At 34.9% G+C, this 13,976-nt stretch overlaps 1 protein-coding gene across 2 annotated transcripts in view; it reads right to left on the bottom strand.

The window, feature by feature from the left end:
* The window catches only part of BMP5 (bone morphogenetic protein 5), a 111,676-nt gene extending 104,435 nt beyond the window's left edge, over positions 1-7,241 (bottom strand). The window contains exon 1 of one of the 2 annotated variants that reach the window (XM_036916319.2): positions 5,950-7,241. In XM_036916319.2, the coding sequence (XP_036772214.1) occupies positions 5,950-6,439 (490 nt within the window). In that variant the 5' untranslated portion in view covers positions 6,440-7,241. The remainder of the gene's footprint in view (positions 1-5,949) is intronic. The other variant, XM_036916318.2, reaches the window with a different exon arrangement.
* Between the last annotated feature and the right edge of the window lie 6,735 nt (positions 7,242-13,976).

Below are 13,976 nucleotides of genomic sequence, written 5' to 3'. Positions count from 1 at the left end.
GGGGCGTGTTTTTGTTTTCCTTTCTTCCAAAACTACTGAAGATGCTTCTTATTAATCTAGAAATGATTTTTCCCCTTATTTTAAACACCATATACTATAATAGATTTTGTTTCTACCTCTTTTAGATTACAGTTTGCCACAACTGTTTAGACAAAATTCATACAAGTTAGGTGTCACTACTTGGATATGTGGATTCTTATAAACGCCTCCCAAACGAGCAGGTGAATACTCCCACTATTATTTTGAATCCAACTGTCATAACTTTAATTTCCACAACTGGATCTTAACCACCCCAATCTAACATCAAAATCACAACAGATCCCTCCCTGCCCCAAATAAATGAGCCAGTTGTCAGGACTGACTGGAGTATTTTAAAGGATACCTTAGCCCAAGGTATTATTTTAAGAGATGAGCAAATGGGGAAACCCCACAGCCCAGCCAATAAAATATGAACCTAAGGTGCAAAGCCGCGCTCATAAATATTACTTAGAACAAGGATTCATTGTTTTGCTCCAACCCCGTTCAGTGGCTCCTCTGATCTTAGCCCCTCTCTGTGCGTCAAGGAAGCCTCTTCCTTCAACCTGTGGTTTGTTCAAGCTGAGCTACTACATTATTTATGACTGTAAATGTGAGTAACCCATCTGTGTGCTCCTTGTACACACAGAGTCCCCCTCCTTTCTCCCCACTCGGTATTTTAGGGGGGAAGGATGAAAGGGTTTTCCCCGGGAGCTGATGTGGTTGGGATGTTGAATTAGCTGCTGTGTCAGTCAGTGTGAGGTGGCCTGAGGATTTCCCAGTACAGCCCCACCTGCACCGGCCGGAGATGAGCCTCTAATGACTCAGTTCATTCATTTTCTTTCTTTCAAGGGCTTTAAAAAAATACTTTATGTCTTTCTCTGTCTCATCCTCATTGTTCTCTGCCTCCAACTGTTACTCACGATCTCTTTATCCTCTCTCTTCATGTCACCTCGATTTTAAAAAAGGCAATAATCTCCTCATAGACGCGGCATGAGTATTAAATAAAAATAATACAAGCAAAAGCGTTTTAGAAACAGAGCATGCATTTTTGGTTAGTGTCATTTTTGTTCAACAGTGGGTTGTTCCTTTTTTTTTTTTTTTTACTTTCCCTTAAATGTCCCCTTTTAAATTTTAACTATGTTATAAAATAGCAAAGGCAAAAACAATTAAATCCTGTCAGTGGGATCCTCAGGGAGAGGCGAAGAGGCAAAGATGAATGGGACGGCGCAGGAACAACTAGAGGGGAGGGCAGCAGCCCCCAGCTCCAGTGCCCTGGGGAGCTTTTCTCCTCCTGGGCGGGGGCCGCGATGGGCACATATAACCAGGAGTCTATACCTGAATGATCAAGCTGTAACTAATTGATTTTCAGCTAATCTAAGCTTCCAGCTGTGAAGAAACCAGGACCAAAGGCGGACCCCGGGAAGGGCAGGGGGCAGTTAGGAGAGGGGTGCCAAGGAAGCCTGGGGCTGCAGAGAACGCAAGCCAAAAGAGGAAAGGCCAAAACAATGTGAGGGGAGCGTGGGTGAGGGGAGGGGGAGGCGATGCTGGAAAAACGGCAGATTGAAGGGGTGGGAACCGCAGATGATGGGTGAGGGCATGTTATCCGACATTCCTATTTCCAGCTGTACCATCTTCTCCAACTTTTAAAACTGGCTATTTGTGAATGACCATTAAAACATGCAAGAAAACTTTCAATTCAATTACGCCTGTAACCATCTCTGCAGCTATGCTCATCAGTCAGTGATAACAGCTTGAAAGGAGAAGCAGAAAGTCTTGGATCGCATTCATGCAAGCCAAGGGTTATTGAAGAAAAGAGAAAAAGATCTCCCCCCACAGCAGTGTCTTATCTCTTAGATAGTTAAGGTTTTAAAGAATGATTGTTTTACCCAATATTAGCAGTTGTTATTCCGAGCATGGCCTGTGAACACGTACTATAATGATTTCAGATCATCTTTCCTCCCATCATCCCATCACACACATCCTCAAAAAAAAAATTATCTTCCATGTGTTTATGGGTGTGTTTATGTTATACAAGTGTTCATAACCCTGTTGGAGAGGCTATATGGGTAGGCATCTTTAGGTAGATCTGTATATAAATTCCTCTCCACAGGGCACTTGAGTCAGCCAAAAACAGCAATAAATATCAATGATGTCTTTCAAATCTGTCAGCTGAAGACATAAGCATTTTTTTTCTTCCAGTACTCAGAGTTTAATGTTTTGGGGAAACAAGGATACAGGGTTTAATTTAAAGTTTTGAAAGCATTTTTTTCTGTTTCATGTCTCAACATGGTGTGTATGTTCTTAAAAAACAGGAAAAAATTTAAGCACCGTTATATACTTTCATGATTGAGAATAAATATATGTTTGAATTATATCTAAGAAGTAATTGATTCTAAGCCAACTTACCAAAAGTCATTATAAACCCAAAGTTCTTCTTTATCAGAGAAATACATGTAGACAAAGAAGATAAAAGTAAATTCCCTGTATTCACTGGTTTTTGTAATTTCTTCTAAAACTTGTACAATGTTATGTCATTTTGATTATCACCAAATAACCAAAAACAATTAGTTTCTGACTAAAAGATCTTAGAAATGCACTACATGTTTTTCTTTATGTAAACAGGAGATATACTTAAATATTAAAATCAATTACCTAATTATTCTTTTCTTTTGCATAGGTATCTGATATATAAACTAACCTTTAGCATTTTTTAACAAGGGATGGTTAAAGAAAAAAAAGTTTACTAGAAAGATACTTATGTTACAAAAAAAATGCTACAGACTAAGCAAAAATTTCACTGATATTCAACAGTTTAGGGACAAAGCAGAGAAGTCAACATTTAAAATTAGATACTCTAAGGCTGACAGATTTGGCCTAAGCATAAGGAATACAATAGAGTGGAACTTTTCTCTAAGAACAAATCAATATTTGTTTCTTAAAAGTGAACAGATAACTAAAGATAATTTAAAGGTCAAAATAATGTGTTTGGTTTCATATTTAGTTGTTTACATTGGCCTTAAGGCAATTTATTCACATTTTATTTTTCCTTTTACTAAAGTCTAATCTGTTTTTCACTTCTGAACATAAACATCACTTGAAATTTTAAAAATATTTTGTTAAACCTGATTCAGATTCTGAATCAGGTTTAACTGTTCTTGAACCAAACTTATGTTGGAAAAAAATGTCTTTCTAAATGACAAGATAATTGTAGAAACTATAATATTTGACTTGAAAATGACACATGCAAACATTAATAAAAAGGATGCTACTAGATCCTTTTTATATAATTCAACTTACTATGGGAAATGTCTACAGATTCTTATCACATATTTAAATATCCAGGTGACTTCCTCAATACAAATCCCTTGCCTATTGTTAATTTGAGCATTTGCTTAGTCCTCATTATATACATATATTTTAAGAGACTAAAAAAATAAATAAATAAAAATCCTCTTGAGTCATATAAGAACATGAAAGAAGTTGCAGATAATATTTATTAATGAATGTTATATTAAGAATCACTGACTTAGCACAGTTAATAATGACATAACACTTTTACCTTTTCTAAGTATGCTTTGACCTATTTCATTATGGAAGAACTATGGAAGTTAAAGCCTTTTACTAAGCAGTGATTGGTTGTAAGCTTTGGATATATTAGAATACATGGTTTAAGGATAATAATAAAAACTGTGGCTCAGTTTTCCTCATAGACTATGAGAAAAAATGCACTTATTGCTAGAATCAACTTGTCAGTAACATCATGTGAGACATTTAGTTTGGAATCATTAAATAAAGAAAAGAATATGGTTTATTATAGAGGATAAATTGCTACTCAGCAGTTTAGGCATGATAAAAAATATATTCTTCAGCTTATATACAATATTGTTTTTCCAGGGTAAAATGAATAATTATATATTATGTTATAGTTAATAAACTGCTTTGTTGTTATAATCCAAACAATATAACCAAAACTTTGGTTTAAAAATATAAGTATTCTTTAATGATAAAAATGGTCCTAGAAATCACTGAATAAAATGGTTTATTATTGCTTTTCACTTTCTTATTCTATGTAGATTTATAAATAGTAATGTCACACAGGTTCAAAAATCATACTTAATTCCTTTCTAAAAAAACAAATACACTTCTGTGAATGATCAAAATATTCAATTATAATAAATGCATTATTAGGACACATTCATATTGAGCTGTTGTTTTTTTAAAGTACATAACACATTCTTCCCTGTCTGTTTTTAGGTGACCTGAACTGAATTTTTTCAGTGATTTATTTTATGAACATGTAATCATGCTAGATTGGAATTTTTCTATTAAAATATTGAAACTACTTTAAATTTTTGAATAACGCCTTAGAAATTGCTACAAAAAAAAATACACCATGCATCACATTTGCATGCCACTTATAGTAGGAAAAAGGTATTAAAGTAATTGAGAATTATGCTGTATTTTAATGGCTTGAAAGTTCCAGCTGAAACCTGTTAATTATGTGCAGATAAAAAGGCATCCATGACACCTGATTAGGGCAACCAATGATGACGTCCTAAAATTTAATAATGAAAGCTTTGTCTCTAGTAACATGACACATGATTTATTAAGCACCTTATCCTTCATGCTAAGATTGCTTAAGAGCAAACGAGTAGAGCATATTAAGCAACACATGTTATAGAAGCATCCATGTGTTTTTAGGACTTTTTGCTTTTTGACTTTTCAATGATATTTTGAGTTAGTATATGAGGAAGTTTTAATTAAGTATGTAATAAAACATGTCAATTTTAAGTCAAAGCAGATTGCATTTTTTAAAGTTTTAAAAATACCTATATTAAAATGTTCTCCATCCTTCAAAGTGATTAAATTTGTTGACACAAGTTTGTCTTAAAATAAATATATTGTGTTATTTTTTGAATGTCTGAAGGTAGTAAATTTTTTTTTCAGTCTCTATTAAGTGTTTAAGGAAAATTAAAGCCCTTGAAATATTTTAAATTGGTAACTCTTTAATATTATTGTGAGATGAACTATTAGGTACAAATTTTCCACTGGATATTATCAGTATTTAAAAACTATGATGAAAATACCAGCATTGAGCAAAGCATACTTTTAAAGTTACTTAATGCTAAATAGAGAACTTTTCAAGTAATTGTTGCTTTAAATATAAAAAGGAAAATTTTGTATAGGTAAAGACTGCAATAACATGTTTTACATTTACTTAGCTTCTGAAAAAAATCGAATAGGTATGATATATCTTCATCATTACAGTTAAGAAATGTTAGATTGAAACTTCTGCTCCAAAATATTTTTCACAGAATTTCAAAATCTCTCCCTGACCATCTTTGCTACTAATCTTTTACAATATTATTTGATCTTTGTTAATTTCACATCAATATTTTCACAGTAGTTGTCTCCCTTAAATGAGGGTTTTTAAGTGGTTTTAAGTGGCACATAAACATATACTTAACAAAAATATGGTTCAGAATGTCACTTCTACTTTCCCATCTGTAAAGGCTTATTTCTGTATTATTATTATTAATTATTATTATTACACATAGCTTAGCTATCCTCATAAATTCTCTTTTTTTCAGACTGCCTGTTTATCCATACATTTAAGCAAGTTTGAAATTTCAACAAGATCTAAAAAATAAAAAATCTACCCAAACTGTGTTTAATCTTAGCTTTTTATATTAAAAATATTTTATGTATATATACATGCATGTGTGTGTGTGTGTGTGTGTGTGTGTATAACTTTGTTGCTAAGACAAAATCTTAACACTGCATCAGTGAAAGGAGAAAAACAGAAGCTGGAGAGGAGAGTTATAGAAAATGACTTTATGTAAACATGACCACCTACCAGGCAACTACTTTACTATTAGGAAAACTTCCACTTTGTAATAACATAGATTAACAAATAAACGAACAACATACCTAAATTGACAAAGCTCATGACCATGTCAGCATCATTCAGAAAGTTGGTATCGTGTAGGCTGGCTAGAGGGGGGCTCTGCGTGGTCAGGGGAGCTGCTCGAGATAACTGGATGCGACGGGGATAGCCATTGGGAGAGGCTGGGTACCCCTTCCTTGCTGTTCTGGTCTCCCCTGACAGGGAAGCCCTCACTGAGTATTCCAGCTCCTCAGGATTTTCTTCGTTGGCCATAGCATTGTACAGGTCCAGCATAAAGAGAGGTGCAGAGGAAGCTTGTTTTCCAGGTGAAAATGGTCTGGGTCTGTGAGGCAAACCTAAGATAGAGAGAATTTCCCTCTGTATTTCCCGTCTTTCATGGTTCCGTAGTCTTCTATAAATAAAACTGGAGTGAACATGATTGTCTCCCAGACCTCCTTTTGCACAACCCATTAGAACCCAGCAGCTCCAGAGGAAACCCACAATACCCCTAAGTAAAAATACAGTCAGATGCATTTTTGTCCAAAAGCAAAAGTTGGTATTTTTAGTCCTTCTTGTTCTCCTTAAAAAAAAAAAAGTTCCTAGGAGATACAGTTTCCCAGTAGCTGAAAAAACAAATTTACCTATTCTTCATGACAGTGACATCTCTGGACACAACATCTTCACTGACTTTCCTGCCTTATTTTAAATATTTTAGAATATATGAAGAGTAGTTATTCCTAAGAAAGCTGAAACTCAGATTTCCAATTAGCCACAGTTGTTAAGAGTTTTTGCTGCATTGGTGTAGAAGATGGCTAGTATGATTTGATCAGATGACCTATGCATTCCTATAAGAATTTATGATAATCAGGCCTTTGGTATTTGAATTAAGGAGAGTTGATCTTCTGATAAACTGTATTTCCAAAGTTATCTTCACTTGTTCTTGAGTTCTTCTCAACCCTTGAGTTCTTTCCAAGACAAATGCTGACTTCTGAATCACAGATCTATGCTGATCTGCACCTTGGTGTTGGGATATATATTTGTCCGGCAGCTTGGTGATAACTTTAACATCTTTTGTGTCGTCTTGGTGTAAAATAAGACTCAAGGTTGTACTATTCAAGTAAATGTGTTTCCCTGAATTTCCTTGAAAACCTTCCTGTAAGTCCATTCAATCCCTTTCTCCTTCTTACTGTTAATTCCACCTCCAGCAGGCACAAATATACCAGCCCTCTTCAAGGGAGATCTAAAGAGTAATGTAAGCACAACCCTGCTGGGAAAGAAGAGGCTTCTCATTGTAATTTGAAACTGGTAAAGCAAAAAGCACTTAACCCTTTTGCTACCAGAAAAGCCTCCATTTTCGCGATTTTATAGCCATGTATCTAACAGAGCACAGTGATGCGTGGGGCATGTAAGTTCTAGGGGGCAAAAAAAGCCAGTTTTCAAGCAGCAGATTGAAAATTTTGCCACCAGTTTTATATAGTACTCCTTTAGATCTTTCTTTTAGTAGTACACATTTAATACACTTCTATATTAAGTCTCAGGTTTGTGGCTAAATTAACAGGATACGTCTCAGTTCTGTATCTGAGGCTTTTTTCTAGTTTTTGTAAGTTATTAAAGTTTATTTCTTAAGAAATAAAAGTAAGAGTCATAAATTGCAGTTAATTTGTTGTTTCTTAATGACAGCCAGATCTTTTTAGAATAAAATACAGTAGAAAATTAATCACCAGTAAGTACATTCTAGATCCCAAAACAGCAGTTATAATAATTCAATAATGGTAATTAGATAGCCCAGCTTTAATGGTCTTTAAATACCAAAATTTTAAGCAGAAAAGTACATGCATACTTCTCTTAGGTCAGTCAGTACACTTGAAATACAAATATCCTAAGATGTAGCGTCATGATTCTTAACTTTTAAGTCATTTCAGTTAAAATATAAACAGACTTACAAATTAGGTATTTCCCATAAGTTGTACTCAGTACTTTGATTTGTTTTAACCCATGCAAATAAACACAAGTCAAATATTCATGACTACATACAGATTGAAATTTGTGATTTTAAAATTTGATGGGTATAATGGGGAAAGTGCACACCTTTCCAAAATACCATACTAAATCTGCGGAAATGAGCAAAGTACGTGTTTATCCTTAATGTTTAATGCCTTTAAAATTTGGAAGTCTACAATGTTTTGGTGCAGCTATAATTTTCCTTACAAGCTCTCACTTAACCTTAGGGCTCACAGTACTTTCATTGTCTGGGATACTATTCTGATACCAGCATAGATTTATCGAGCAAATTCTAGAACTATTATGAAATTTTAATGCTTTTCCTTTACCTAGAGGCACCTGGTTTCTTGTGTAATTCTTTTTTAAATATTTTCTCTGAGTGTCTAAAGCAAAGCCATTTCTCACAAGTCTTCAGTTTATTAGTGAGGGCAAGACAGTGAAAGAGCTTGCAGAATCTTAGACTGTATGCATCACTTTTCTTATATTAACTCGCTGTACTACAACTGGAAGACACTGTTAAATATTTGCTCCACTGAAAATTCTTTATTAACAGCCATGTGGGATGCCACAGTAGGAGACCCAATTACAACAGGCATGGAAAACCTCTAAAAAACAGATATCACGTGGATAGCAGTAGCATTAGGTCAGAAGTGAAGGAATATGACTTCAATAAGAAATGGTTTAAAGCACTAAAATTCTTGAAATTGTCTACTTCATATTCAAACCAAACGGAGAATTTTGGGGGCATTGGTGCAGATTCAAATCAAGTACTTTGAGACCAAAAGCCTCTGCATTTAGAAGACATATGCCAGATAAAGTGTCTTTACATATTAAAATAAATTATCAAGGTTATGAATTTGTTTCATGTCTCCAGAGCACAACATAGAGTGGCAAGTAAAAATTGGCCACATTAGAGGAAGAAATAACTCCTATTATCTTCCACATGTTCTGAATGTTTTTTCTAAATACAAGTGAAAAACAAAAATGATCTAGGTGTCACAAACCTCAAAAAACTCATTTTCCCAAAGCATGATGTATAATATCAATCAGTGTAATTGTAATTTAATTATTTAACCAGGAATATAGCCTACCTCTGATTTGGAAATCAGTTGCCAGTATTCTTAGTTAGAATTTTTAGTATCTACCCTCCCCCCACCTTCCCTTCCAACTCACAGTGTTTGGCAAACACTCATTTTTCAAAAGGATCAACATGTGCAATGAGAGAAAGAAAATAAAGAAGAAGGAGAAGAAAAAAACCTGCCAAAAATAAAGGGGAAATGCTAACCACTGAACGAAAAGTCAGATTCATTTTCAATTAAAAGTAAATGCCCTTCACTACAGCATTTAGATTCCCAGGTAGATTTGTATTTAAATATGTGAGAGCAATTTGAAAGATAAAGTATTTTGCAACTGCATGGTATAATCATTCCAAACTTCTGAGAATGTATTTAAAAGTTGTAGAAGTCACTGAACATACTGAACAAAATATATGCTGAGAAGGAAGACATTGAGACAATAAAAACATTCAGGACATCTCAAAAATTGTTCCTAAAGAGAAGCCTTCAGAAAGAAGACCCACCACTCATAATACAGTGTTTGCCTGGGGTATGAACTAATGTAAGTGACCTTCTGGTGGGGAATGGAGACAACTGAATCCAAGTAAGAAGTATTTCTCCTCTGTCTTTCTTTCTGTCCATTTTTCTCTTCCCCTCACTAAAATGTGACCCAGGGAATTTGAAAATCGACTAGGTCCAAGAGTCAGTCTTTCAGAACAAACATGCTCAAAGAAAAATTGAAGCATCTGTAAATTTGTGTTGTTCTGGAAGGGTCTTTCTGTTTTACCTCTGGTTTTGTTGTGTTGTTTGCTGTTGTGATTGTTTTCTCCTTAAAATAAAAATTCCTCTGAGAAAGGTATGACTGGAGTGAAAGAGATATACCCAATATAAACAGCGTCTGTGTTCCTAATTATCTCTCAGGTTTGAAAACAACCGCAAATCATTTTAATATGATTAAGCAGAAGCTCTTAGACTGGGCTGGAAGGAGTAAAGGGGAAGGGTGGGAAGGAGAAAGGAGACCACTTAGGGGTCTAAAGATGCTGGCAGTAATGTGAGAATTCAGGGAAGACATCATCCCTTTCTAGAATCTTCTTTGGTGAAAACACAAACAAGTGCAGAACAAAGCAGCATCTATGGTGTTAAATTACCTCTAGTTCACTCTTCTTCTGAGCCCAAAACATAGTGTGTGTGTGTGTGTGTGTATGTGTGTATATATATATATATATATATATATATATATATATATATATATATACATATACATACATAAAAAGAGAATTTGGTGTGCATAATAGTGGTCCAAAGGAAGACAGAGTGGTACTCCACTACCACCATCTGACTTAAATTTGCCTCCAGTTACCTGAAGGAGATTGTAATCACAGGCAGCCTATGCCTTTTGTCTCTCTAATTAATATTTTTTAAAGAAACCTTGGAAATGAATAATAAAATGAAGTCACCAAAAACTTTTGAAATGTTGGTATTCTTACTAGATAGTGACATTATTGAATTTTTTTAAGAACAGAGGATTTTTCAATATGCTTCATATTATTACATGCTCCTACAATTGTTTTATATTATTTCATGACAGTAGGTATTCTAATAGTTACTTGAAGGGGAATAAACCAGCAGATAATCATTAAAAACCAAACACCACTGTTAAAGAAACACCAGTCGAAAGATTGTATCTGACAAGTAAACTCCAGCTAACTGACTTCAGAACATTTGCTCAAATTGTTAGTGTAGATGTTTTATACAACATCCAGATCGACAGAATATTTTAAATAGGGGGGCTGACCATTAAGCAATTGTGTAATTACCATGAAGGAATATCTTCATTTTTAGTGTTTTATGATTTTAAAAACTCATTTACGACCCCCCGACCTGTTGAAGTACTTATTTGTCCAACATGCCATTACTGAATGCCTACTATGTGACTATCATGTGCTATATGCTTTAGACACAAATAAATTCAGACAGTATTCTTATCCTCACAGAGTGGACAATCAAATGATATTTCATTTCAATTGATTTAATGGCATAAAATTGTTATTTAAGTGTGGTTATCAATTAAGATATCTATTTTTTTTTCTTGAGAGATGAACTAAATGCAAGGGCCTAAAAGTAGGGGCTGGATTTAGTTTCTTCACCTGTGTTAAATAGTACACATTAGCAGCTCAATTAATATTTATCAAACAACCAACTTTTTAACAAAGATGAACAATGTTCTAGAGATTTTTCTTTTCTTAAGGGCAGTACTTTCTGGAAGCAATAGCTGCAAGGATTCATTAGGCACATTAGTTGACAAATTGCAGGATCTCTTAATAGATAGGCTCACCTAGCCCACTAATGTTCAATCATAAAGAAACTGGCTTATTATGTGCTTCATCTTATAGTTATGAATCAAGTTATGCACTTCTGTCAATACTAGACACTCATAATGAGTCAAAAGGAAAGCATTATGTAATGAACTACATTAGCATTTGCAAGATACCTTGGTCTGTCATTACTGTGAGAGCTGATTGAGTGCCTGCCAATTGAATTAATATGGCTCTTGATCCAAAAGAGCAAATTCTGTTCCAGTCAATTAATACCCTTGGAGTTGTAATGGCTTGTTTGTTTGGGATTTTTTTTTTTGGCAGGGGCGGTGGTGGTGCTGTTTTTATGACCCATATTACAATGCAAGAAGCCTTTGAAAGTGACTACTCTTTGTTTAACAAATATTAGTAATTAACCCACCTGCTATGGCAAAGGCGGGTATATAAAGAGTTGAGATACACAATAGACACTGGGATGAGGTTAGGTCTGGAAACATGATGGGAAAAGGCACTTAATAAGCCTAACTGGACAGCACCAAAGTAAAAGTCTTTAAACCCACACTTTTCATAGTTTATGCTCCTGCAGGTGGGAGACCCTTCCAGTATCTTATCAGCAGACTGGCCCATTCAAAATCTGTGCAAGTGTTAACAGTTCAGCGAAAGTCCCCACTGCCAGTTTATCCTAATCAGTCCCATGAACAGCAAGTCCATCCTCAGTGGAAAATCAAAACCTATAAATGTTGTCAAAGTCATGATATGTTCAAAATGAGACAATTTGAAGGCAACTTAAAAATTACCTAATGCAAAATCACCACGATAGCATATTTATTATTATCTGTAATGCTTTGATTAAATGGCCCTACTTTTCGATAGCAACTTTTTTTCCCAGGAAACGAACAGTACTTCATAGAATCCTTATCAAAAGCCTTAGGATAAATTTAGAGCTGAACAAATTAGCCCCAACTATATCACAAAAATTATCCCCATCAGCAACAGAAAAAACGTGTGTGTATTTCACATGGGATCCATTAAAATTCTGCAACATAAGAGAATATGAACTCTGTTTCCTAAGACATAGTAGACTGAGGAAATATAACTAATAATGAGGGTCATGGACAATAATTGTTAATATTCAAGTTGTAAGCATATAATATCCCTGGAACACAGAGGTTCTTGAACCAGATTGTACATCACAATCACAAATTGCAAACAGAGAGAACTTTAAGAAATTCTAGTGGCTGGACCATCATGAACATCAATGGAACCATAACTCTTGAGGTAGGGCCTAGGTATCAGTATTTTCTAATACCAATAAAATGTGGCCAAAGTTGAGAACCCCTAAAAAATAACTGAATCTAAACCAGGACACACCTAAGAAGCACATGCTTCAGTATCATAATAGAGTTCCCAAATTAGAACAAGATCTTTGATTTTTTCCCCTTGATTGTTGCTCAGATAACCCGCTATGTAATAAATTATTTAAATAAATACACAAGGCTTGCATCCAGGAAATGTTTTGCACCCATTTATACCCTAAATTCAGCTTATTCAGCATCTACTACAATAGACAATCCCTGCTCTTCCCAAATTTAGAGGCCTGTGGTTTCTAGAACAATTCCCATAGATATTTGCACTTGAATGCTGGGCTTAAAGTGAAATTTCTTACAAAGCGCTGCTGTATCACAGAATGAAGAAGAATATATTCCTCAAAATGGCATCTGTTATCACACAGTCTCCTGTACTTTCGTTTGTGATTCTTTCCTGGATTGTAACACAATGTGAATCACAAGGCCTGCTCCATTATGTAACTCTTTAAATTCCGATTAAAAAATAAAAAGTCTTCTAAACTCACATAACAGGTGCCCTTCATGCCTATATTGGATATGTTCAGTTTTGAAATCATCCTTTTTTCCTGGTTTTTAGAAATGGGTGTGTGTGCATGTGTGTGTGTGTGTGTGTGTGCTCGTGCGTGTGTGTGTGTGCATGTGCCCACGTGCATTCCTCAGAAATACAGTTGTTTTTCTGAAGGTCCCTCTGGCAGTGGGTCTCCTTTCCATCTTCCATTCCCAGTTACTTTCTATATTTAAAAGCTATTGATTTTCTTCCCTTAAAACCTTGCATTCTCTTGGTATCTTTTGTTCCTCGGTTTGACCATAAACTCTTTATCGCCATGTCTCCATTTTAAAAAGCCTTCTCCCTCCTAGTTTTCTTATCTAGAACTCTCTTTCAAGCATGTAACTGTTTTCCTTATCTCTTACCTTTCACCACCCCTCTTCCTTCAGGGTAATCCTACCCTTCCCCCCTTCCTAATCTCCACTTCTTTCTTCTTCCTTCCTTTTAGAACGGTTGCATTTCTATCAGTGAATGTTTGTTAACAAGGCAATGACAACACAGAATTGCAGTATAATAACATTCTTCCCAAGTAACGCATTTTACACCTAAGCTGCTTCTGTAGAAACATTGTACCTTAACAACCCAACTCTGGCTCAGTGTTTTCAGATGAAGAAATAAACCCTTTTGAAACATTCACAACTTTTTAATATTTGTAGCCAGAATGTTAAAAAATAATACAAACAATAACAGCTCTGAATCTGAATGAGGTATTCAGCCTTATAATGAAAATACAAGAAAATAATCCAAATAGCTATTAAAATTACATCCTGATGCCAGCCCACCCTAGCATGATGGATAATTATCTCT

The sequence above is a fragment of the Manis pentadactyla genome, chromosome 16, assembly GCF_030020395.1.
Source record: "Manis pentadactyla isolate mManPen7 chromosome 16, mManPen7.hap1, whole genome shotgun sequence".
Lineage (NCBI taxonomy): Eukaryota > Metazoa > Chordata > Mammalia > Pholidota > Manidae > Manis > Manis pentadactyla.
The sequence above is the reverse complement of the archived record's forward strand: the minus strand, read 5'-3'. Positions and strand labels throughout refer to the sequence as shown.